Source organism: Lynx rufus, unplaced genomic scaffold (genome assembly GCF_022079265.1).
Source record: "Lynx rufus isolate CCGP_SWC_20201006 ecotype Redwood Valley unplaced genomic scaffold, mLynRuf1.p SCAF_2, whole genome shotgun sequence".
Lineage (NCBI taxonomy): Eukaryota > Metazoa > Chordata > Mammalia > Carnivora > Felidae > Lynx > Lynx rufus.
In genome coordinates, this window is record NW_025814834.1 from 215,977,060 (window position 1) to 216,000,565 (window position 23,506).

General features: G+C 56.3%; 1 protein-coding gene across 6 annotated transcripts in view; it reads right to left on the bottom strand.

Moving 5' to 3' along the window:
* Positions 1 to 23,506, bottom strand: part of PIK3CD (phosphatidylinositol-4,5-bisphosphate 3-kinase catalytic subunit delta) — a 54,788-nt gene that overhangs the window by 1,074 nt on the left and 30,208 nt on the right. For 4 of the 6 annotated variants that reach the window (XM_047083130.1, XM_047083131.1, XM_047083134.1 and 1 more), the window contains 21 exons: positions 11,743 to 11,915; positions 9,246 to 9,474; positions 8,648 to 8,877; positions 8,026 to 8,205; positions 7,605 to 7,754; positions 7,079 to 7,168; positions 5,772 to 5,993; positions 5,038 to 5,134; positions 4,818 to 4,948; positions 4,285 to 4,335; positions 4,049 to 4,216; positions 3,831 to 3,952; positions 3,550 to 3,693; positions 3,358 to 3,457; positions 3,032 to 3,210; positions 2,829 to 2,941; positions 2,598 to 2,676; positions 1,854 to 2,021; positions 1,127 to 1,250; positions 849 to 994; positions 539 to 671 (listed from right to left, as the gene is read on the bottom strand). In XM_047083130.1, coding sequence (XP_046939086.1) covers positions 539 to 671; positions 849 to 994; positions 1,127 to 1,250; positions 1,854 to 2,021; positions 2,598 to 2,676; positions 2,829 to 2,941; positions 3,032 to 3,210; positions 3,358 to 3,457; positions 3,550 to 3,693; positions 3,831 to 3,952; positions 4,049 to 4,216; positions 4,285 to 4,335; positions 4,818 to 4,948; positions 5,038 to 5,134; positions 5,772 to 5,993; positions 7,079 to 7,168; positions 7,605 to 7,754; positions 8,026 to 8,205; positions 8,648 to 8,877; positions 9,246 to 9,474; positions 11,743 to 11,883 — 2,997 coding nt within the window. In that variant the 5' untranslated portion in view covers positions 11,884 to 11,915. Of the gene's footprint in view, positions 1 to 538; positions 672 to 848; positions 995 to 1,126; positions 1,251 to 1,853; positions 2,022 to 2,597; positions 2,677 to 2,828; positions 2,942 to 3,031; positions 3,211 to 3,357; positions 3,458 to 3,549; positions 3,694 to 3,830; positions 3,953 to 4,048; positions 4,217 to 4,284; positions 4,336 to 4,817; positions 4,949 to 5,037; positions 5,135 to 5,771; positions 5,994 to 7,078; positions 7,169 to 7,604; positions 7,755 to 8,025; positions 8,206 to 8,647; positions 8,878 to 9,245; positions 9,475 to 11,742; positions 11,916 to 23,506 lie in introns of those variants that run through there. The other 2 variants (XM_047083135.1, XM_047083136.1) reach the window with 2 other exon arrangements.

Here is a 23,506-nt window from a genome sequence, read left to right on the forward strand (position 1 = left end):
GGATGCCAGCTGCAGCCAGGAAGCTGTGACCCGCCGCACCCCCCCCCTCCCAAAAGCCTCCGGGGTGGACAGGTAGGCTCGCCTTCTGCGGTGGGAATTAACCCCAGGAGGAGGAAAGGAGGACTTGCCCCATGCAGCTTCATTCTGCATGAACTGGGCACCAAAGAGGCGCTTGAGGCCGGCCCCCCTCTGACCCCCAGCTTCTCCGAAACTGAAAAGACGCGGGAAGGAAAGGCATTTTTCATCGTCGAGGGAGGGAATCTATTTCAGCCGTCTGGTACAAGCGGAACCACTACAGCCTGTGAAGGACCAGACGGTGGACCCAGGGAGGTCCCGACGCTCCTGCAACGGAACCGGGCTGACCCCACCGGCCCCCCTGCTGCTGGCTCGTGGGTGGCGTGAAGGACCCACACCGGGAGTGCCCTGAGGGGTCCACTGAGCTCAGGGCCCCCCAGGCCGCAATGCTCAGAAGAGGCAGAGGCCTTGGGGAGTTAGGGGCCGCCCGCTCTGCCTGGCAGGGCCCTGCCCTGGCATTTACCTTGAGATACTGGATGTCTTTGGAGCAGCTGAGCTCAGGCAGGCCGGCGGCCCGCATCAGGGCGAAGAGGTGAAGGAACAGAGGCCCGTGGCGCCGCAGGATGGTATAGGCTCGCTCACAGTAGCCACGGAACCTGGTTGGGGGGGGGAGCAGAGGGAGGGGGGAGGCAGGGCTCTGGGTCCTCACGGCCGTTCCCACGTTGCTCTCGCCCTGGAAACAGCCCCCGCTCCCTCTGAGCCCCCGACACCCCGGCCTCTTCCTACAGGACCCGGCCCTGCACCTGCCGGCCTGGGACCCCGAGCACCCTCACCTTTCAAATTTCTCACTGTTATTCGTTTTCCCCTGCTGGATCACGTGCACAAAGTCGTACGTGAGGATGAATGGGACGCGCTCACGGTTGATTCCAAACTTGGTCTTGAAATTCCCCAGAAAGTGGCCAAAATCAATGTGGAACAGCTAAGAAAAGGGAAGGAGAAGCCATCGTCAGAGAGGAGAGTGCCTTGGTGTCGGGTTGCGGGGTCGGGGGAGGGGGGGGGGGACGGAGGGGTAGGCTGGGGGGGTGACAGGTGCTGCCCACGTGGCCCCTACCTGCCCATTCTCGCGGATCATGATGTTGTCACTGTGCCGATCACCGATGCCCAACACGTAAGTGGCCACACAGTAACCCGCGCAGGAGAGGGTAAACTCCTCAATGGCTCGATCCAAGGCTTCCCTGTGTGTGTGTCGGTGGGGAGGGGTGTTGAAACCCATGGCCGTGCCGTTTTGCAACAGCTTCTACCAAGAGGTCGGGTCTGCGTCCCCTCTCCTTGAATCTGGCCTTACGACTTGCTTGGACCAATGGGACACGGAGGAGGCCCTGTTGGACTCGTCCCGGAGCCTCGGCCTTCAGACACCTTGTAGCGCTTGAACCTACCTATTGCCGTGGAAGGAAGCCCAGGCTGGTCTACTCACTGAGGGGAGAGCACGTGGAGACACGTACGTGACTGGGGCCATCCAGGCCGGTCAAGCGACCAGAGGGCAACGGTTACGTGAATGATTCCGGCCCAAGAACCACTCGGCTCGGCCGGGTCCAGCTGCAATCTGTGGGCCCGTAATAACCCGTGGTGGTTTTACATGCCTGAGATGAGCGTGGTCGTTACAGGACAATAGCTAACTGATCCTTGTGGGAACAGAGACCTGACCCACCCCGACACAGAGCAGACCTGGTCCTCGGCCGAGCCAAGAAGTCATGGAGACTGTCACGGGCCCTTCTCCTCACCTTTGACTCCCAAACTCCCCTTGGAAAGGGCGTCTGTCCCCAGGGCCCAGAACCTACCCAGGGTTCTTGGACTTGAGCCAGTTGAGCAGGGCGTCCTTGTTGAAGGCAGCCGTGGCTGCCATGTTGCTTTTGTTCAGCTGGATGTTGGCGATGGTGTCTGAGTGAAGCACCACCTCGATGAGGCCTGTGCGGTCCCCCGTGGAGAGGCAGCCATAGGGGGTCATCCTAGCCAGGAGGGAGGAGGGGCAGGGAAATGCCATGGTCAAGGGCTGTCCCTGGGGCAGTGTGAACCGCCCCCCTCCAGCCCGAGGAGCTCAAGACAGCCAAAACCGCCACAGGAGACGCCAGCGGGGTCGCTGAAAGGGAGGAGAAAGGTGCGCGGGAGGCGTCCTTGACGCCTGGAACTCTAGGGGAGGGCTCCTTGGAGAGGTCAACGCCAGCCCTCAAGATGCAGAGAGGAAAAGTCAGCGCCTCGGCGGAGCTCGTGTTTGCTCAGAGAGAAATCCAGATGGTTTAGAAGAAGATGTCACTGCTTCCCAAGACGGGGCAGGAAGCCAGGGAGCGTGGAGCAAAGGAAACAATGGAGTAAGACAGACGCCGAGCGCCCGGCCGGGCCTTCTGCGCCCTCACTCTGCGGCCTCATCGCCTCCCTCGGCCCTGACTTCAAACTGGTCTCTGCTCTGAGAACGGCCCCTTTGCCCGCATGGGTGTCGGCGTCGGCTTTGACAGAGGACTCCTCCAAAGGGACAGGGTCCTAGGCGTGGGGCAAGTCCGAAGACGGACGCCAGGAGGGCCTCTCACCTCAGGTCCAATCCCTCCTGCTTCCACAGGACGTCCATGAGCTGGATCATCTGCAGAGTCAGCATGTCCTGGCGGAGGTCTGTGCGGCCGTCCCCGGAAGGAAAAGCACGAGCTTCTGGTGGGCTCCCCACTCCCAGCCGCGCCCAGCCCCAGGCCCCCCGTCCCCTCAGCCCGCCCCCCCCCTTCCCCGTGCGGGCCGCGCAGCGCGTGTCCGGGGCCCGCCCCGCTCACCGTCCCCGTTCTTAAAGATGATGCCCACACTGCTGTCACTGCCCGCCTCCTCGTTGCTGTACATGACCCACAGGGGCTTCATCTTGGAGTCCATGAAGGTGCACTGTTCCACGCTGCGGGCCAGAAAGCAGTCGGCACGGGCCCCTCCGCGGGGCGCCCGGCGGGCCAGGGGGAGGAGGCCGTGGAAGGGGCTCGGGGCTCACCAGACTTCGGCCAGCAGGGTGCTGGGGTCCAGCGGGGACTGCAGGTTGGAGAGGGCCTCCAGGTAGGTCTCCTGGCGCATGCACAGGTGCATCAGCTCCTTGGTCTGGGGCCGGGTGGTCTTCTGGGAGCTCACCTTGACAAAGTCGTTCAGGGCCTTCAGTTTGCTCAGCGCCTCGCCCTGGCGGGGAGACACAAGAGGAGGGCAGCGTGGGAAGGCCGGCGGGACAGGCTCCGAGCCTCAGCCCGGCCCGGGGGGCTCCGAAGGGGCCGAGCCTGCCCAGACACAGGGCCCCACCCAGGGCAGGGACTCCGGGCCGCGCCTCACCTGCCTCATCAGCACCTTCATGTGGTGGGTGCTGCCCCTGCAGTAGGCTTCCATGATGAGGCCGAAGCGCAGCGCCACGGAGGGCACGTGCATCTCGGAGCTGGAGGAAGGAGGGGACGGCTGAGCCGCGCGGGGCGGGCGAGGTGGGAACGGCCAGGGGCCCCGCCTCCCCAGGCCCGGCGGGCCCAGTACCGGAGGTGCCAGAAAAGGAAGTGGCCGATCTTGCGGTTGGACAGGGCCCGGTCCAGCAGGAACTTGGTCAGCTCGCAGTCCAGGTAGGACTCGTACTTGAGGACCTGCACCAGCTGCAGCAGGTACTGGAAAAGCTCGTCGTCCCTGCAGAGGAGGGAGGCCGGCCTCAGCTGAGCAGACCCCAGGCAGGGCTCAGTCCTCTTCGGGGCCGGGCTCCGCCGCCAGGCGGCGGGGACAAAACCGCGCTTCCGAGGGGCGGGCGGGGAGCCCGCGGGACTCACGTCAGTTTCCGCAGAGACTTGATGGCGAAGGAGCCCACGTGGCGGTCGGGGAAGCTGAAGTCCAGCAGCTCCAGGGCGCTCAGGACGGGCAGGTCCGGCCAGGAGCACAGCAGGTAGAGCATCTGGGGGTGCGGGTGGTCAAGGTGCGGCTGGGCAGGAGGTCAAGTGGGGGGCCCGCGGCGGAGGCCCCGCCCCCGGCCCCGCCCCCCCCCGCCCACCTGGGCCACATCCTCGTGCTTGTTCCACTTGGTGACCAGCAGCAGGCGGGCCAGCGCCTCCGGGAAGCGCTCCTGGACCTCGTGCCGCATCTTCCACACCAGGTCTTTCTCGTGCTCATACAGCTCCCCGGACCCCCGCCGCTCCAGGATTTCCCGCAGCTGCAGCTGCTGAGGGGTGCAGGCCGGGTGAGCTGCGGCCAGGCCAGGCGCCCCACCGCCCGCGGCCCCCAGCTCACCTCCTCCTCGCTGAAGCGCCCGTGCTCCCCGTGCCGCCCCAGCTCCAGAATCTGCAATGAGCGGTCCCGTCTCAGCGGAGCCCCCGGGCCCGGGCCAGCCCTGGGCGGGGGGGGGGGGGGGGGGCTCCGGGGACGGGGAGCGTCAACGCCTGGGCACTGGGACCTGTCCCGTGCACAGCACCCCCGGCCTCCGCCCCCCAGATGCCAGGAGCATCTCTCCCAGTAGCTGTGACGACCAAACGTGTCTTTGGACATGGCCCCAACCCCCCTGGGGAACAAAGCGGCCCTGACTGAGAACCACTGCTCCCCACCTGCTTTAGCGGGTTAGGATTCTAGAGAGTCAAGCAGGTCCCCAAATGTGTGTGGTGACCAAGCCCTGGCCCTGAGCCACTTAGGGGATGGCGGGGGGCGGGGGGCCGGGGGGGGCACCATGCTCCGGGAGCCCCAGAGACAGGGTCAGGAAAGGTCATCTTTAGCCCCACAGCCTCTGGGGAGGGCGGGTCCCGCCAGGCCCGGTTGGCGAGGGGGCTGACCTTGTCCAGGGCTGGGTAGTACACAGGGTAGGGGGACACCTCAGGGAGGCAGATGACTAGGGCAGCAGCGCTCTCCGTGTTGGGGTTACTCCGCACTGTTCCCGCGGGGTTCAGCAGCTCCCCCTTCTCGTCTGGACACAGGGATGGATGGGAGTTGCACGAGGAACGCCACCGGCCGGGAGCCCACGCCCCCGGGCCCCTCCCTCCCGCCGGGGCAGACCTGGTGCGGAAGGCCACATGTACAGGCAGCATTCACCGGTCTTGAGCTGGTCCTTGTAGTCAAACAGCATGAGGTTGGCCCAGGCGATGGGGCAGTCCTGGGAAAGACCACGGGCAGGTCAGGGCCATTTGTTCATCTGCAGGATGGGTGTAGCCTCCAGGCCGCCTTCCCCGCCCTCACCCAGACTCCCCGTGAGGAAGCCGGCAAGGTCAGCCGCCTCCTGGCTCCCTTCCACTTCCAGTCGCATCCCTGCTCCTGGCTTCTTGAGAATCCCCCAAACGAACCACACCGGCCCCAGAAGGCTGGCCCAGCTCAGCTATGGGTAAGTCAGCGTGGCTCAGTGGCCAGTCACATCCCGGGCCCTGGTGACTCAGTGCTCAACCACCGTGCCTTCCCTGCTGGCTGCTGACTCAGGCCACTCTTGCTCCCGGTGAGGACAGTGCGTCCGTCCTCCTACCCCAGGGAGCCGCCTCCAGGTTCCCACGGGGACCGAAGGCTTAGGCCCAGATATTCCGAGTCACCATGCTCATGAGCCCTGGAACCCAGAGCCCTCACGTAGCAGGGGTGGCGGCCAGTGCGGGAGGGGCGGGGAGGTTGGGTCGGCCAGCCCTCCCGGGACTCCCCCCCACCCCATCCCCAAGGTGCGTTCCTGCTCTGAGTGGATAAGGGGGAGTGACCCACAGGGGGCTGGCTCCCAGAGGCCTGGCCCCAGCCTCCCAGCCAGCCCCACCCACCGCCTTCTTGGACTTCTTCTTGGTGGACCGAGCCTTCTTGGCCTTCTCGATCACGGCGTAAAGTGCAAAGCAGAGACGAGCCATGCGAGGCAGGTCGCAGACGTTGATGTCAAACTCTAGCCGCTGCTTCCACACGGGCTCTGAGCACACGCTCACCTCCGAGCTGGACACCGTCTTGCACAGCGTCTCGTTGCCATGGAAGAGCCCGGCCTGCACCACCAGCTGGGGAAGGTGCAGGCGCAGGTGACAGGTGGCAGAGACCCAGCCTCTCCCCGCTCCCAGGTTCTCCCCCCACCACCTAAGGCTCAGAGCTCCCGATATGTCCACATTTCACATGGGTCTGAATCCCACTTTCCATGTGGAAGAAAGTGGCACAGAAGAGGGGCGGCCGAATGCCTGAGAGGTTCAAGGGGCCACGGGGTGAAGGGAAGGGCACCACGGGCTGTGCATGGGCTCCCCATGCCTCTGTGGGACCCCAGGTCATGGCACTTCCCTGCTCTGGGCCTCAGTTTCCCCACTGGGGCTTGGGAACTCCAGGGGCCCTTCTAGTTCTAATGCCCAAGCCTACCTCCACGGCTCAGAATTGTGCGAGCCCCAGGAGGAGGGGGATGTTTAATGCCGCCTGAACACGCCGACCCTGGCTCCTCCAGCTCTACCCTGACAGCCCTCCGGCCCAGCCAGAAAGCGGCTTCCCTCCGATGCTCCAGGGTTCCATCCGGGAACCCCAGACCTGCCCTGTTTGCGAAATTACCCCAACAAAAAGTGTTCCACAAAGAGACTCGACCTCTGCGGACCCAGCTGTAACGTCCAGCAAATGGGACAGTAAAACAGACACCTGGCAGGCTATCCTATCCTGAGGACTGAGGGAGATGGGGTGTGTGAACGGCCCAGAAGTGGGCGTGGCCCCCAGGGGTCCCCGCCCGCGCTCCACACACCTCTCAAGTGTCCCCAGGGAGTCCCAAGGCCCCAGGGCCCAGCTGGAGCCGCTCCTCTTCGGCACCTGTCACCTCCCAGACTCTGTGCTTCCCACATCCCTGGGCCGGGCCTGGGCCCACCACTTCTACCAAAGTCAAATACCCAGAACTCACTGGGCCTGGTTTCTACGAATTAGCCTCTCTGGCCGGCCGGCCTGCTCCCCTCCCCTCTTCCTGTTTTGAAGCGGCTCACAACCACCCCAGGCAGGGATGCTGGGTAATGTGGTCAGGTGGCTTTCGTGTGACCCCCCCCTTCTTCCTCCACCACCCCTCTAGACCACAGCCACCTTGTTTGTGCAGAAAACATCCCCCCTCCCCCCAGAAGCCCCCTACCTTCATCCGCTCATCCGCATTCACTTTGCTACCCTGGATCAGCTCCACGCAGAAAGGCTGCTCCAGGGACCACAGGGACAAGGAAGAAGGCTGGGGCGGTGCGGAGGGTGGGGGGGAGAAGCAGGGCTGTCAAAGCAGAGGAATCCAGGGGAGGCTCTGGTGGCTAGCGCCCCTGACCCCTGGCAAGGCCCATGGCCACTCGGAGGTGGGCTGAGAGTGCCGCCGGTTTGTGGCAAGGCTCAAGTACCCACTTGCCTTTACCAGAAAACCTGCCGTGCAGGTGCGCCGGGACCCCTGAGCCCTGCCCCAGGAAAGCTCGGGCGGCCCCCCGCCCCCGCCCAGCACACTGGTGTAGTCTTGGCCGGCCAAGCTCAAGGCCCAGCTGTCGCCACTGACCAACCAAGGAGCCTGAGATGAGGCGTCCTGGGCCGGCCGCCAGCCCGCGGTGTGGCCACGAGGCTCCGGGGCCGGACAACAGGTGGGAGGAAGGGATGGAGGGGAGGGGAAGCGGAAGGCACCGGCTCACCTTCTTCATGGGAATGGGGGGCGGTTTGGTGCGTGGTTTTTGGACTTGGGGGGCAGGGTTGCTCTGCTCATCCCGCATGGCGAGGATGGAAGAAGAGTGCACCATGGTCAGGTGGGGGGTCAGCCCGCTGTGCAAGCAGCTGCAGATGTACTGAGACGGGGGCACAGAGTGAGCGGCCGACGGGGCGGCCCCAAGCATTCCCCGACCCGGGGGGCTCCCCGAGGCTGACCACCGCCTACCCCAGGCCTTCCAGGCCCCTCCTGAGGACTCTCCTGCCCCCACCCGCTTCCTGAAGACAGAGCCCTCCTTGTGCTCATGAGGCGGGCAAGCCCAGCAAGGGGACGCTCTCGCCAGGACCCCCAGAGGCCTGGCTCCTCATGTTCAAGGGGGGCCCAGGGCCCCTCCCAGCCATCGCCCTCACCTGGAACTGGCAGAGGGGGTAGCTGCCGTAGAGGTACTCGTGCTTCCCGTTCACCTGCAGGGTGTAGTCCTCAGGCCGCTCCAGCAGCGGCTGCCGGAACACCGTGGCCTTCTTCCGGAGGGCACAGGCCATCAGTGCCAGGGGCACATCCTTGCTGGACACCTGGAAGGTGAAGCTCTCCTGGGGGGGGAGGGGAGGGAGGGTCAGCCCTCCACCCTTGGGGGTGGCAGAGGGGGTGGCGCATGGACTCTGGGACAGAGAGTGGGGTTGCCTATTTGTAATAGGTGCCCCCTCCCCCCAGCGCGAGCGCCGAGGGCAGAGTCTGATGCAGGCACGTGGCTGACACCCAAGAAATACTTATTGAACGAATGAGTGGACCAGTGACCAAGGCCATTTGGTCATTCTGCCTCTCATCCGACTTGCCGGGTGGGACATTTGGCCGAGATCCTCGCATGCACGGATGCCCACAAGTACCACCGGGCGCCACTGGGAGGAGAGTGGATTTGGGGCGGTGGGCGGAGGACTGGGAAGTGTCACGGGGAAGCACCCCCCTCCCCTTGGACACAGCAGCCTGGACGCAGCAAACGGGCCCCGGCGTCCCCGGCAGGAACCGCGGGCTCACCTCGCTGCCCTCAAACTTGACGTTGACGAGGAGGGCCCGGTTGGGGACCCGCAGGGTGCCGGCCCCCCAGCTCCGGGCCGAGGGCTCCAGCTGCAGGGGGAAGCTGTACTGCAGCCAGGCCTCCCAGCCCAGCTGCTGCCGGCGGGCGGCCGCCTCCTCGCAGAACTGGCGCATCTTGGTGCGAAAGTCATTCACCTCGGGGTCCCGCAAGGAGTCGAACTCGTGGAGGCCTGAGAGGGGGGGAGGCTGGGTCAGCCAGGGGACGGAGAGGGGCGGGGCCGAGAGGGCCCACCGCACACGGGGGCGGGGCGGGAAGGGCCCACCACTCACGGGGGCAGGGCAGGGGCAGGGCCGGGAGAGCCCGTCGCAGGGCGGGGCAGGGGCGGGGCCAGGAGGGCCCGTCGCACACGGCGGGGCGGGACAGGGCGGGAAGGGTGCAGTGCACGAGGGGGGCGGGAGGGGAGGCGGGGCAGGGACGGGGCGGGGCGGGGCCAGGAGGACCCATCGCACACGGGGGCGGGGCGGGGCCAGGAGGGCCCAACGCACACGGGGGGCGGGGCCGGGCAGGGAGGGGAGGGCCCACCCGCACGCGGGGCACCTTTGCCGATGAGGAGGCTGATCTGTGAGTTGACAAGCTTCTTCACCCTGTCACCCTCTCGGGCCACCAGGCGCAGCACCGGCAGGAAGGGCTGGATGTCACACAGTCGCCGCTGCTCGTCCTCCAGCTCCTGCTGCTCCGCGGTCTGGTTGACGCAGGTGAACACGTAGGCCTCAGGGTCGCTGAGCATGTGGAAGAGTGGCTCATACTGGGCGCGGTGCCACAACACCTGAGGGGACAGTGGCCGGTCAGCCCCTCCGACCAAAGTGAGCGGGGCCACGGGGAGCGGGGAGGTGGCTGGAGGCTGACCTCGGTCTGGGTGTCCCTCCCCTGCACGACCCTGCCCTCCCCAGACCCCTAGAGCACCGCATGGGTCACCATCACTGCCCTTCTGTGGAAGGTGCCGGTGTTCGCTAAAGTCCTGTCCACAGTCCCCCCTGTATGTTACCCTTGAGAGACGGCCAGCCAGACATGACCTCCAGCTAATAGTCCTGGGGTTCATCACCCTGATTTCTAAATGTTGGCAACTAATTCAGAAAAGGCAAACAACTTGAGAGAGCCATAAAACCCTCCATGGGCTGTGTTCAGCTAAGGCGGTCAGTGTGTGGCCTCAGGGCAAGGTGTCCCCAGGGTCCCCTGAGAGAGCCATCTAATAGTCAAGCTTTACTGCAAAACTGTTCACCACTGAGTCACAGAAAAGACGGGAAAGGAGCCCTATTTTTCTTCCACAGGGGACGGATAATTATGGTCCATCAGCACAAAGGGATTGGTACAGGGACATGACCCAGAATCTAGGGACACAAGACACACGGTGAGTGGGAAAAACAAAAAACAAAAAACAAAAAACCCCAACGTATAGAGCAGCAGATCTAATTCAAGCCCAGGGCCATAAAAACAACTCTAATGGGGCACCTGGGTGGCTCAGTCAGTTAAGCGTCGGCTCCAGATTTCCGCTCAGGTCTTGATCTCACGGTAGTAATTTCGAGTCCCAAGTTGGGCTCTGTGCTGGGTATGGAGCCTACTTAAGATTCTCTCTCTCTCCCTCTGCCCCTCTCCTGAGCTTGTGCTCTCTCTCTCTCTCTCTCTCTCTCCCTCTCTTAAAAAAAACAAAAACCACAACTCCAATAAACAGAGTAATTAGTATAGACCAGGATTCGACAAAAGTGACTGGTTTGCAGGCAAAACCCGCTCTGCTCCCAGGTTATTAGAAGACAGCCACGCCCACTCATTTACATATTGTCTGGGGCTGCTCTGGGCCTCCGTTGGCAGAGTTGAGTGCTTGCGACAAATATCAGATGGCCAGCAAAGCCGAGAATATTTACTCTCTGGCGTCTGGTATAAAGAAAAGTATGAAGGAACTGAAGTCAAATCGGGGTGTGTGCAGCGCCCCACGTGTTTTGCATTTCTGCAGTGTGGGAATTGTAGTAGCTCGCATGCCTGGTTCAGGAAGATAAGATTACCCTTCAAGTGAAATTTACATAAAGTTAACTCACATGAAAAAGATGTTATAATGTTAACTCAGAAAAAAAAAAGAGATCTCAAAGTCCGTGATCAGAATTATCACAAAAAGCAACACTCCACAGAAAAGAAAACAGGAAGCAGCCAAACTGTTAACTGTGGTTGTCTCACAAGGGCTGGATCACAGGTGACTTTTTTCCTTTTTCTGTTTTTTTCCCGTTTTCCTAAATCAATGTGTCCATATTACTTTTGAAATGGAAAACAAAATTTTTTTTTTTTTTTAATTTTTAAAGGAACCTCCCAGGAAGGGGAGATTGAGAAACAAAAACCAAACAAAAATTCCAAGATGGTCCCTTGCTTCTCTCCCTTTTTTGTGTGTGTTCAACTCCCAAGTATAGCTTTTAAAATTCTGAGCTGAGGTCTTGCTCTCTGGTGTGACCCATTAAATCCCACACTTGGTAAGTGGGATAAGCCCTTTGAAAGATCACAAGACAACATCTACCAAATACTTTCCAGATGTCTAACCCTTTGACTCAGTAATCCACCCGGACAATTATTCAACAAAAACTAAAAACTATTTCCAAAGATGATGTTTACTGAGATGACAGCTCTAAAGAGAGAAGACAGATAAGACTCTTTTAAGTGGCCTTGGATGGGGTGTGGTTCCGAAAAATGATGGCACAGTCATGGACAGAAGGAAAGGCCACCATGGGAACCACACCCTGAAGCTCTCACTGGAATCTAGTGAGTGTAATCGTGCACTGATAAAGGGGGAAGCTGAACTCAAAATGCTAGCTGGGCACTAACTGTAAGCGTTTATTATTATTTTTTAATGTTTATTCATTTTATGAGAGAGACAGAGTGGGAGCGGGGGAGGGGCAGAGAGAGAGGGAGACACAGAATCTGAAGCAGGCTCCAGGCTCCGAGCTGTCAGCACAGAGCCTGACGCGGGGCTCGAACTCACAAACCATGAGATGATGACCTGAGCTGAAGTCAGATGCTCAACCAACCGAGCCACCCAAGGCGCCCAGGATCGTACCTTCTTGATGGTGCTGAGGTTGGCATTCCGGGACACAGGGAAGTTCAGATAGACCCCCGTGGGCAGCAGGAAGTCAACTGCCACACTCTGATTCTCCTCCTTGGTCCAGAATTCCATGGGGCAGTCAACCCCAGGGGGCATCCTGTTTTTTCACTCCAAAGACACCGGCTGTCCTGAAAAGGAAGAGAAGGCAAAATGAGGCACCCTAAGGGTGCTGGATGAATCCTTTGAAGGGATCCTTTGGAAAACAGATTGTCAGGACCTTTGGCAGTGGGATGTTCAGGAAGGAGTCCCTCCCGTGGGCGCCCAAAGCTCGCCTCCCTCTGGACTTCGTCCTGCCTGGGGTGGCCTGTGGCTCCTACTGTCCCCAGACCCCATCTCATCCGTCATCACAGGTGGGCACCCACTCTGTCTGCATCCCTCACCGCAGTGGCCCAAACTCAAGACACCAACAGACCCGTTCCAAGTCATTTTTTCTCAGGAACACACGCACAAGTGGGAGACCCGGCCACAGCCACCAGCTGGCAGAAACGGGGGATGGCAGGGTCCCTGGTCAGACAACCCAGGACTCAAGAAGGACCAGGGGCTGCAGTTCTTTGAAACTTTCTAACCAGAAACCAAGTGGTTTAAAAATGGCTTTGGCCATCAAACAATTTGTTGAAATATCTCAGTCATACCAAACGCCCCCAGTCATACCCACTCTTCAGTAACAAAATGCTGTAGACACAGTTGAAGATCTTGTATCTCCCCTGCTCCAGGTTATCACTACCTGCATTCTGGTTGGTTATAATTTCCGTGCATGTTTTTATACTCTTATTACATTAATATGTATCCATGAAAAATTGCTAATATCTGTGCATGCTTTCGAACTTTCTATGAATGGCGGGTCTTCTGCAATCTCTCTGCCAGTCAACATTCTGTTAGTTAGATTTATCCACACTGATACATGTAGCTCAAGTTCATTCACCGGAACCCCTGTGGTATTCACTGTGTATATAAACCACAATTTATTTACCCCTTCTCCTGTTGATGAACCTCAGGGTTTGTTTCTACTCTTTTTTGGTTATTACAAACAATGCTACAATGCATATCGTTATACACCTCACTTTGTGTATATGTAGAGTCTGGGTGAGTGCTGTCCAAGAGAAATACAACGGGAACCACACAGGCAATGTCAAAGTTGCCAGCAGCCACGTTTAAAAAAAGTAAAAAGAGGGGCGCCTGGGTGGCTCAGTCGGTGAAGCGTCCGACTTCGGCTCGGGTCATGATCTCGTGGTTCGTGGGTTCGAGCCCCGCGTCGGGCTCCGCGCAGACAGCTCGGAGCCTGGAGCCTGCTTCCAGATTCTGTGTCTCCCTCTCAATCTCTCTCTGCCCCTCCCCTGCTCATGCTCTGTCTCTCTGTGTCAAAAATATAAAGGGGTGCTTGGGTGGCTCAGTTGGTTAAGCGTCCGACTTCAGCTCAGGTCATGATCTTGCAGTTTGTGAGTTCAAGCCCCGTATCAGGCTCTGTGCTGATGGCTCAGAGCCTGGAGCCTGCTTTGGATTCCGTGTCTCTCTCTGCCTGTCTCCTGCTTGCTCGCTCACTCTCTCTCTCTCAAAAATAAATATTTTTTTAAAAATTAAAAAAAATTTTTAAGTAAAAAGATAAAGTTAAGTTTAGTGATATATTTTATGGAACCCAATATATCCAAACTATAGTCACTTCAAAACGTCATCACAAAAAAAAGAATTACTAATGAGATATTTTACACTTTTTTTTTTTTTTTGGTATTAAGTCTTTGAAATCTGGTATATATTTTACACTTACAGCACATTGCAATTTGGGCACTAGATTTCCATCAGAAATACCTCATCTATATGTAGATTTCATGCCATTTACAGCTAAAAAGCAGGTTCAGAGACTCAAGTTGTTGCAGATAAAAGGTTTCCAAGAAATGAGTGGAGTATCCATTTCTTAGATCTGAATGAATTAAAATTAAATGAATTGTTTAGAAATTCCGTTCCTCCATCACCCTTCACATTTTTTTAATGTTTATTTATTTTTGAGAGAGAGAGAGAGAGAGAGAGAGACAGAGCATGAGTGGGGGAGGGGCAGAGTGAGAAGGAGACACAGAATCCGAAGCAGGCTCCAGGCTCCGAGCTGTCCATGCAGAGCCCGACGCGGGGCTCGAACTCACAAACTGCGAGATCATGACCTGAGCCGAAGTCGGATGCTTAACGGACTGAGCCACCCAGGTGCCCCATCACTCTTCACATTTCAAGTGCTCCAGGGCTACATGCAGCTGGGGGCTGCCTCGCTGGACAGCACAGGTCCAGGGTATGTGTGCATATATGTATATATATATATACACACCTCAGAGTGGAACTGTCACATCATGACAATAACCTAGAGAGCCAAACACCTTGAACTTCACTAATGTAGGGCCCGTTGGCAATGGCACCACCACCACGGTCTGCTGCTTACTTCCATTCCTTCATCAGCCCTTGAGGTCATCACATTTACTCATTTCCGCCAACCCGATGGTCACAGAATGCTCTTTGGTTGTTTTAATTTGCATTTCCCTGTATCCTCTGCAAATAGCCTGCTTTTAACTTTTGCCTGTTTTTTTCCGTGGGGTTGTCTTTTTCTTATTGGTTGACAGGGTTTGTTTTATATACTCTGGATTCAGTTCCTTTGTTGATTAAAAGAGCTGGAAATGTCTTCTTTTGGTCCAGGTCATCTTTTCACTCCGTTTTTAGTGTCTTTTTGGTGAGCAAAAGTTTGCAGTGTTGACGTGGTCAAATATTTTCCTTTGTGTTTTATGATTTTTATTCTTTAGAAAAATATTTCCCTACCCGAAGGTCACATCCTCCTAGATTTCGATGACTTTTAAAAATAATTGAAAAATGGGGTTCCCGGGTGGCTCAGTCAGTTAAGCGTCCGACTTCGGCTCGGGTCATGATCTCGCGGTTTGTGGGTTCGAGCCCCACATCGGGCTCCGCGCAGACAGCTCGGAGCCTGGAGCCTGCTTCGGATTCTGTGTCTCCCTCTCTCTCTGCCCCTCCCCTGTCCGTGATCTGTCGCTCTCGCTCAAAAATAAATAAACATTCAAAAAAATAATAGAAAGGAATTTGGTTTAAGAGAGAGATTCTTTTGGGCTCTGCCATTTGGGCCCAGGACTCCCCCCTCCCAGAACGGCTGGTGCTGAATCTGCTCGGAGCTGCAGCACGTGGGCACATCACCCTGTAACCACTGCTGGGATCCACTTCCTCTGATTGTAAAACCACATCCTACTTGGGTTCCTCTTTCTGAGAATGACCAGGCCAAAGGCTTTCTTTTTGATTCAAGATGTGGGGGACAGTCAAAAATCCTGGAGAATCCACTTAACAATGCTCAATGTCCTGTGGCCACGCTCAGGAAGCCAGGGGAACCCGTGGCCACTCGATCCTGAGGTCAAGATGAGCACATGTGGCCTGAGCTCCTCGGGACTCCAGCCAAAGGGAGGGTGCTCGGAGACCGAGGCGCCCCTGCTCCTCTGCCCCTTAGCGCTACGGAAATGAAGGCTTCAACTACACTCACCCGTGCGGGATGCAAGGGAAAACTCGCCCTTAAAAAGCTCATCCCTAAGAAAGGAAGAAGAGGAGGGTGCGGGCGGGGCATAATCAAATGCCAGAGGTGGGACAGGAGGCAGCAGGAATCCTCCCTCTCTTCGTGGGCCCAGGACCCACATGCAGCTGCTAACAAGCCCGAACTCTCTATGAAGCTAACTCCTCTCTCTGCAAACGTACGCGACAAAGATACCGACTAATCCAGGGGCTTTCTCGCGGCTCCAAGAACGCAAGTTGGTACAACCACTTTGGCGAAGTCTCTACTCTTGGCAGTGTCTACTAAGGCTGAGCACCCGTGTGCCTTGTGAGCCAGCAATTAACTGCACCATAGGTGTTCGCTCGCCAGAAACACGAGTATACGCGCACCAAGAGCCACGAACAAGAGTGTCTACAGCATTGCTCTTTGTAATGGCCCCAAACTGGAACGTTCCCAAGTGCGTATCAGCAGTATAATGGAAAAATAAATTACGGTATCTTCTCCCAACGGCACGTTCCAGAGCAATGAGAATGCATGGTCTACAAATACACACAACAGTATAAGTGAATCTCATAAACATAAAGCTGAACAAAAGAAGTCAGGCACAAAAGAGTATGTGCTCATGGTTCCAACTCCACGGAGAACAAACACAGGCAGAACTAATCTACGTTGGCAGAAGAAGAGACAGGGGTTACCCCCAGAAGGAGGGCAGGTGCTCCAGGAGAAAGGGGTACGAGGGGCTTCTGGGTACTGGCAGTTTTCAGTTTCTTCACCTGGGAGCTGGGGACCTTCACAAACCCCACACACCCTCAGTCCCAGTGGTTCAGATGGCCTGACTTCATTCCTGGCCGCTCCCGTGGCCTGAGACCCACCTGGCCACAGGGGTTGGACTGGAACCAGGAAGGGGGCTCAGGCCCAGCCAATCACTGTCTACAGTGATTCCACGATGAGCATGTGAATGTCAAGTCAGCCCAGTGGGTTTTGACGTTGGACTTCTTTGGGTATTTCCACCTGGGGTAGCAGGAGAGAATATCCATCTAGGGCTGCTGGTGACCACCTCTCGCTGCCCTTGGTGGGGGCGGTCTGAGAAAAGACGACCGTGGAGGAGAGCAGAGCTCGGCGTGAAGAGAGAGTACAAGCAGGTCCTGAAGGCGTCCTTGGGTTCCTGGATGGAGACATGCCTGAAGCCGGACTCCATTCCTGGACTTTTCAGTTCTCTCGGCCAAAAACTCCCCCTGCCCCCTACCTGCTTTTTCTGTTTTTGTTTTTGTTTTTAACTTAGAGCAGTTTGAGTTTTTTTGTTTTTGTGTTTCTTTCTCTTTTTTTTGTCACTTGCAGCTGCGTGTTCCATTTTAGGAAGCGTCTGGTGTTTAGCAAGTTCTTTCCTTGGAAACTGGCCTGCCTCTAAGAGCCAACCCTGATCTTTGTAGTGCCATCTAGAGGCACACGGGGTTGTCATCTGATGGCTGTTGCTGCTGGATGGTGGCCTCAGGACCTCTGACTGTTCTCCCTATGACACAGTTTTTAGACTCTTGCCAAACCTTGGTACTCTGAGAAAACAAGATGCCGCGGGTGGGGCCTGACGGGCCAACTGCCGAAGAATTTTCTGGGTACCAGACTCCCACTGTTTAGTCTAAGAGCCTCTCAGCCCTTCCCCCCAAGGAAGTCCTTCAGCGGTCGTATCGCTGAGCTCATTGGCTGCCCATGATACTTCCCACAGTAAGTTCTAGATACTTCCCACAGTAAGCCGGGTTCTCCCGGCTAATTTCCTGGATCTGAATGCAGGAGTTCTCAATTATCGTTGGTCACTTCATCGCATGGAAATAATTGGCACTCGTGGATTACTGGATTTGCTATTTTGTACATATGGCTCAGTCTGAGATGTTATGAGTCTCAAGGAGTATTTATTAAGTTCCAGGAGTCGTGCGAGGTGCTGGAAGATGGTGGAGAAGCTTACACTCCAGCTGGGGACACATTAATACCCAAGCACATCGTAGGTAGGAAGAATGACCACACGCTCTACCAACGCAGTGAAGGCAGTGCTCCAAATGGCGATGTGATGGAGAACTCTGTAGGGAGGCCAGGAAAAGCCCCTCCGAGGAGAGGACCCCAGAGCAGAGAACCAGACTGCGTCCAGGGAGGATGGGAGGCAGGCCACTGCCGCTGGAGCACATGAGTGGGGCAGGGAGGGGAGGCCATGGGATAAGACAGGTTGAAGAGGTCAGGAGGGACCAAGTCGTGTGGAGCCTTTACAGGGGAGATGCCTGGGTGTCACGCAAAGAGTGATGGGCGGTCTTAGCAAAGGAGCCAGGGGATCCCATTCGCATCCAAAACGATGCCTCAGCCCCAGGGTGAAAGAACTGGAAAGAAGCAAGTGTGCGCATGGGGAGGTAGGGAGGTTCGTGCCCCCGGTGATGAGAAAGGCAGGGCATCAAGATCTATTTTTTCAACTATTTTTGAAAGTTAACTTATTTGGAGAGAGAGAGAGATAGAGAGAGAGAGAGAGAGAGACAGAGAGAGAGAGAGAGAAAATGAGCAGGGGAGGGGCAGAGAGAGAAGGAGAAAGAGAATCCCAAGCAGGCTCCACACTATTGGCACAGACCCCAGTGTGGGGCTCGAACCCACAAACCATGAGATCATGACCCGAGCTGAAATCAAGAGGCAGACGCTCAACTGACTGAGCCCCCCGGGTGCCCCTCAAGATCTATGTAGAGCTCGGGCCGATGAGACGGGGTCGCGGGGGAAGGAGCAAGGATGACAGCCAGGTGCGGGCTTGGGACACTGGAGGGGTGGTGGAAATACACTGGACGGGCAAGCGTGGGGGAGAAACAGATTTGGGGGCAATGAAACGGCGAGGTGTCCATTTCAGACATATGGACTCTTGGCGGTGAAAACCCCCAAGGAGACAGCCAAGGAGCACTCCCCGGTGTGGAGCTTAGGGGAGAGGTCTTTGGGGCTCTCAAGGCATAATTTGGGGTCAGCGGGCTACACACCGAGGCGTATGAGACGGCCGGGAGACAGCGGGTAGGCGAGGGCCGGGCCCGCCTTCAAGGCACTAGGGTGGCTTCCACCAAAGATGAGCCGTGAGTAATCAGTCAGCCAGACTCTTGTGGCCGACTTCTCGGTGCACATCTGACTCGTTAATAAAAGATCAAAGAAAAACGTCCAACAGGTCGCTCAGTCCCTTTCACCTTCCCGCTTCCGGCCAGCACAGTGTCCAGAACGGCTGTGGAAGGCGGAGGGTCTCAGCCACGGCAGCGCACCATCCCCCCCACCGGCGGTTCTGAGACGTGCCCAGCTAGACGCACCCTCCGCGGCCCAAGGTTGAAGCCGTCTCTCCCGCTGCGAAGGTCTGAGGGGTCTGACCTTCCGCGTCCTGAGCGGACACCAAGGGAGTTTCCCCCAAGATTGCATAAAAGCGCCACCGTCCTTCCCAGCCCGCAGCAGGGCGTGCTACGAGGGCCCCCACTTATTTCTAAGAGAGGAGGGCGAGTGGGGGAGGCAGTGTGCCAGGGTCATGGTGCTTCCTCCAGACTGGGAACGGGGTGGTGGCCCACCTCCTAGCCCCCCCTCCTGGGCCGGCAGACCTGCTGGCCGGTGGCTCGTGCCGAGCCCCGGACTCCCGCTCCTTTCCTTTGGAGTTGCACGTTTGAAACTGCACGTTAGTTACGGCTGTGAGCCGCCCTGTGCCTCCCGGGTGTGGCAGGGCTCGGTGTCTTTCCGGCAGTCGTGGCAAATGTGCCCGCCCCTCAGAGCAGGTGGCGCTGCCCAGCCCTGGTCAACGTAAAGCCAGGCTTTTTGGTGCCCGTGTCACATGCCCCCGGGAGCTGCTTCCCCAGGGAACACATGAGTCACTCTCAGCAGGCTCTGGGCAGGGGACCAGCCGCAGGGAGAAGGGAAGTTGTATCCTGCTTTATCCGAGAAATAAACGCCCTCCTCCCTGAGGCCGCCTGGGCCAAGACCCGCCGTGTACCTTCCTTTCCTTCGCATGCTGCGCTAGAGTGAGTGTCTAAGGGTCCCCCGGGGTCATTGCTAGGATTCTGTCCGGAGAGAGAGGTGCTCCTTTCTTTTAACTCTGGGACAAAACATTTAACTCTAGGAAAGTCACAAGCCAAAGAGCTCAAGAGGCGTCTCAGAAACGTCTAGAAGGTGGTTACACACATTGTCCGATGCCTACCATCAACCCCGGCTGGGAGGTAAGGAGACCAGCAGTCACCCTGACAAGGGACAGGGAGCCACGGGGGCCGGCCTTCTGCATCAAGCTGAACAGAGTCTGGTTGCGCCTCCTGACCCGGGCTTATTTTCAGGTACTTTTCAGCCTCTAAATAGTCCTTCTAATAAGTGTTCTGGTTCCCAGACTCTCTGCTGTGGAGAATGAAATGGCTGTTTCTCCTGCTGCCTAACTTATGTGGAGAGAGGACACCTCAGAGGCAAACTCCAAAGGGGCTTTACCCAGAGGCCCCGCTTCCCAGTGGAGCTCCTAGGTGTTTGTCTTTTTTTTTTTTAATTTTTTTTTTTTTTAACGTTTATTTATTTTTGGGACAGAGAGAGACAGAGCATGAACGGGGGAGGGGCAGAGAGAGAGGGAGACACAGAATCGGAAACAGGCTCCAGGCTCCGAGCCATCAGCCCAGAGCCTGACGCGGGGCTCGAACTCACGGACCGCGAGATCGTGACCTGGCTGAAGTCGGACGCTTAACCGACTGCGCCACCCAGGCGCCCCCTGGGTGTTTGTCTTAAAAGAGCTTTCTAGAATCCACCCGCTGCTCTGGCAACCAGGGAACGCCCAGAGATGATTCAATAACCACATCTTCCTGGGGACCCTCGGGAAGAAGAACGCGGGGGGCCCCTTTTCGGCCCAGGGGCGTGCAGGCTGCGGGTCCTGTTCATTCATTCATTCAGCAAATATGTCTTTGAGCATCAGGGACTGTGCCCATCAGGGAATGAACGGGACAGGCACCGTCCCTGATCTTACAGAGTTTTTAGTTTAACAGGAGAAAACGAAAATGAATGAGGAAATAAAAAGAAAAACGAATAACAAGATGATTTCAGAGAAGAGGTGGAAGGTAATAAAAGGGGCTTGTAGGGGGGGGGGTCTCCTCTGGGTGGCGGGTCAGGGAAGGGTGCTCGAATGAGATCATGTCAGAATTGAGGCCCACAGGATGAGATATATCAGGCAGAGATCCAGGACGTAGGGTTGAGGCAGCTGGAACAGGAAGTGCAAAGGCCCTGAGGCAGGAGGCCAGGCAACTGGAGGCCAGGACCAGGAGGGGAGATGACCGGAGAGGCAGGGAGGCCTGCAGCGCCTTGTGGCCACCGTGAGGAGCCAGGTTTTCTTATCACCGCAGCGGGAAGCCACCAGCGGGTTTCAGGCAGGAGACTGATATGGCCTGACGTTATGCTTTACAAAAATTGCTTTGGCTGCCGTGAGGAAAATGGAAGGGAGGGAGCCAAGAATGGAGGTGGGAAAGCAATTAGGCCAGGGTCCCAGGCAAGAGCTGGCGGGGCTAGACTCGCGAGGGAAAGCCTGGGCCCTACCTGCCACAAAACACCCCGATCCTCTGCCCTTAACAACCGAGGAACGGGCATCCCAGAAACCCAGCCTTGAAATTTCCTGTCCTTAAGAATCTTCTTGAGAAAGAACGGAAGCTATAGACCAGAAGGAAAGCTGAGTGGCCCGGCGTCCCCCAACAGGTGCAGTTTTAGGACAGATGTGCAGATCTCCCAAAATACAGAATCTTCCGGGAAAACCACTTCAGTGTGTCTCCCTGGGAGGCCCCAGACCAGCAGGCATCCTCCACCCCCAGAGGCCACCACAGTCTTGAGGGCAGAAAGGGTCTCCGCACCCCAGGAAAGGAACGTCAGCCACAGCAAACGGGAGGCCTTTGCCACGCGGGCGGTGCCTCTGCTGTCCTCTGCCCTCTATTGCGAAGCCACTGTCCAGTGGTGGTCAGTTGGAGGAGGAACATGTATCCAAAGAAGGGATGGGAGGGAAGTCTCCAGAAGCCGGAGGCCAGCCAAGTCAGACATCCCCAGAACCATGCCCAAGACTAGGAAGGAAGGGCTTGTCTGGAGGGTTGTCTGATACCGTGAGCCCCGGTCACAGAAGAAAACGGGATGGGAGGGGTGAAGGCCGAGATGCATGTGATAAGTTACGTGAAATCGTGCAAAAGGCTTCCCCACGTCTGCTTGGCAGATAAGCCGAGGACAGGAACTTGCCTCCTTGTCTATCCGCTTCCGCCTCCCTCAGTTCCTTCTTTGTTTTCTTCTTCTTCTTTTTACTCTCTCCCATTTTAAATGTGTCTCCCTTGAAGCCATATGGTTTAATAGAACAGTAACTTTTGGGGCACCTGAGTGGCTCAGTTGGTTGAGCATCCGACTCTTGACTTCGGCTCGTGATCTCGCAGTTCGTGAGTCCAAGCCCCACGTTGGGCTGTGTGCTGACAGTGCGGAGCCTGCTTGGCATCCTCTCTCTCTCTCTGCCCCTCCCGCATATGCTCTCTTTCTACCAAAATAAATAAACTTTAAAAAATTAGAACGGTTACTTTTAATTTGGATATTTAAAACTGAAAAAAAAAAAATCCCCAATGGAGGAAGACCAAACCGACATTGAAGAATGAGAGGCAAAGTCCTCTGGAAATTCTGTTCTATTAAAAAAAGAGAGGGGTGATGGGAATGCAAGCTGGTGCAGCCACTCTGGAAAACAGTATGGAGGTTCCTCAAAAAACTAAAACTAGAACTACCCTATGACCCAGCAATTGCACTACGAGGCATTTATCCAAGGGATACGGGGGTGCTGTTTCGAAGGGACACATGCACCCCCATGTTTCTAGCAGCACTATCGACAATAGCCAAAGGATGGAAAGAGCCCAAATGTCCATCGATGGATGAATGGATAAAGAAGACCTGGTATATATACACAACAGAGTATTACTCGGCAATCAAAAAGAATGAAATCCTGTCATTTGCAACTACGTGGATGGAACTGGAGGGTATTATGCTAAGTGAAATGAGTCAGTCAGAGAAAGACAAATATCATATGACTTCACTCATATGAGGACTTTAAGAGACAAAACAGATGAACATAAGGGAAGGGAAACAAAAATAATATAAAAACAGGGAGGGGACAAAACAGAAGAGACTCATAAATATGGAGAACAAACTGAAGGTTACAGGAGGGGGTGTGGGAGGGGGGATGGGCTAAACGGGTAAGGGGCACTAAGGAATCTACTCCTGAAATCACTGTTGCACTACATGCTGACTAATTTGGATGTAAATTTTAAAAAATAAAAAATAAAATTAAAAAAAAATAGAGAGGGGTGCTTGGGTGGCTCAGTCGGTTAAGTGTCCGACTCTTGATTTCAGCTCAGGTCGTGATCTCATGGCTCGTGAGTTCGAGCCCTGTATAGGACTCTGCACTGACAGCTCGGAGCCTGCTTGGGATTCTCTCTCTCCCTCTCTCTCTGTCCTTCCCCAGCTCTTGCTCTCTCTCGCACACAAAATAAATAAATTAACTTAAAAAATTTACAAACAAGCAAGAGACAGACTCCTGACTTCTTCTGCTGTCATCAGAAAAATGAACCAACTATCCTACAAAAAAAATTCTATCCCAACCATGTCTTGTCACGTTCAGCTCACGGCCCACCCATCAAGGCCAAGGGCCTGCACCCAAGTGGAATCCCCTGCCACTACACGCCAAAATCAAATGAAAGATCCACGGTCTCAAATCTGGCAATTTGGGAAATTCGGGAACCGTCCTGAGGAAGTAAGTCAAGAGCCAAACAAGGCGATATATACAAAGACATTCATTTGTGGGACTGTTTGTGAAAGTGGAAAACCAAAACTAATAGGGAAACTATCATAATTAACTTAATAGGAGAAAATATAGTCACTAAGATGACACCTGTGTATGCTACATAACACTGCAAATATCCCCCACGGTCAGTGAAACAAAAAATGCGCATCCATTTACCATGGCAACACCTATTTGTGGACAAAATATTTCAGAAAGCATGCCGAAAATGAAAACAGCTATAATATGAGTGGGTTTGAGCATCATAATAATTATTCCAGAAGCTCGTTATCTATGAAAGTTATATAAGCATGATTTTAAAAATTAATTAAAACTAAAACGTTTGTGGGGCGCCTGAGTGGCTTGGTCGATTAAGCGTCTGACTTTGGCTCAGGTCACGATCTTGC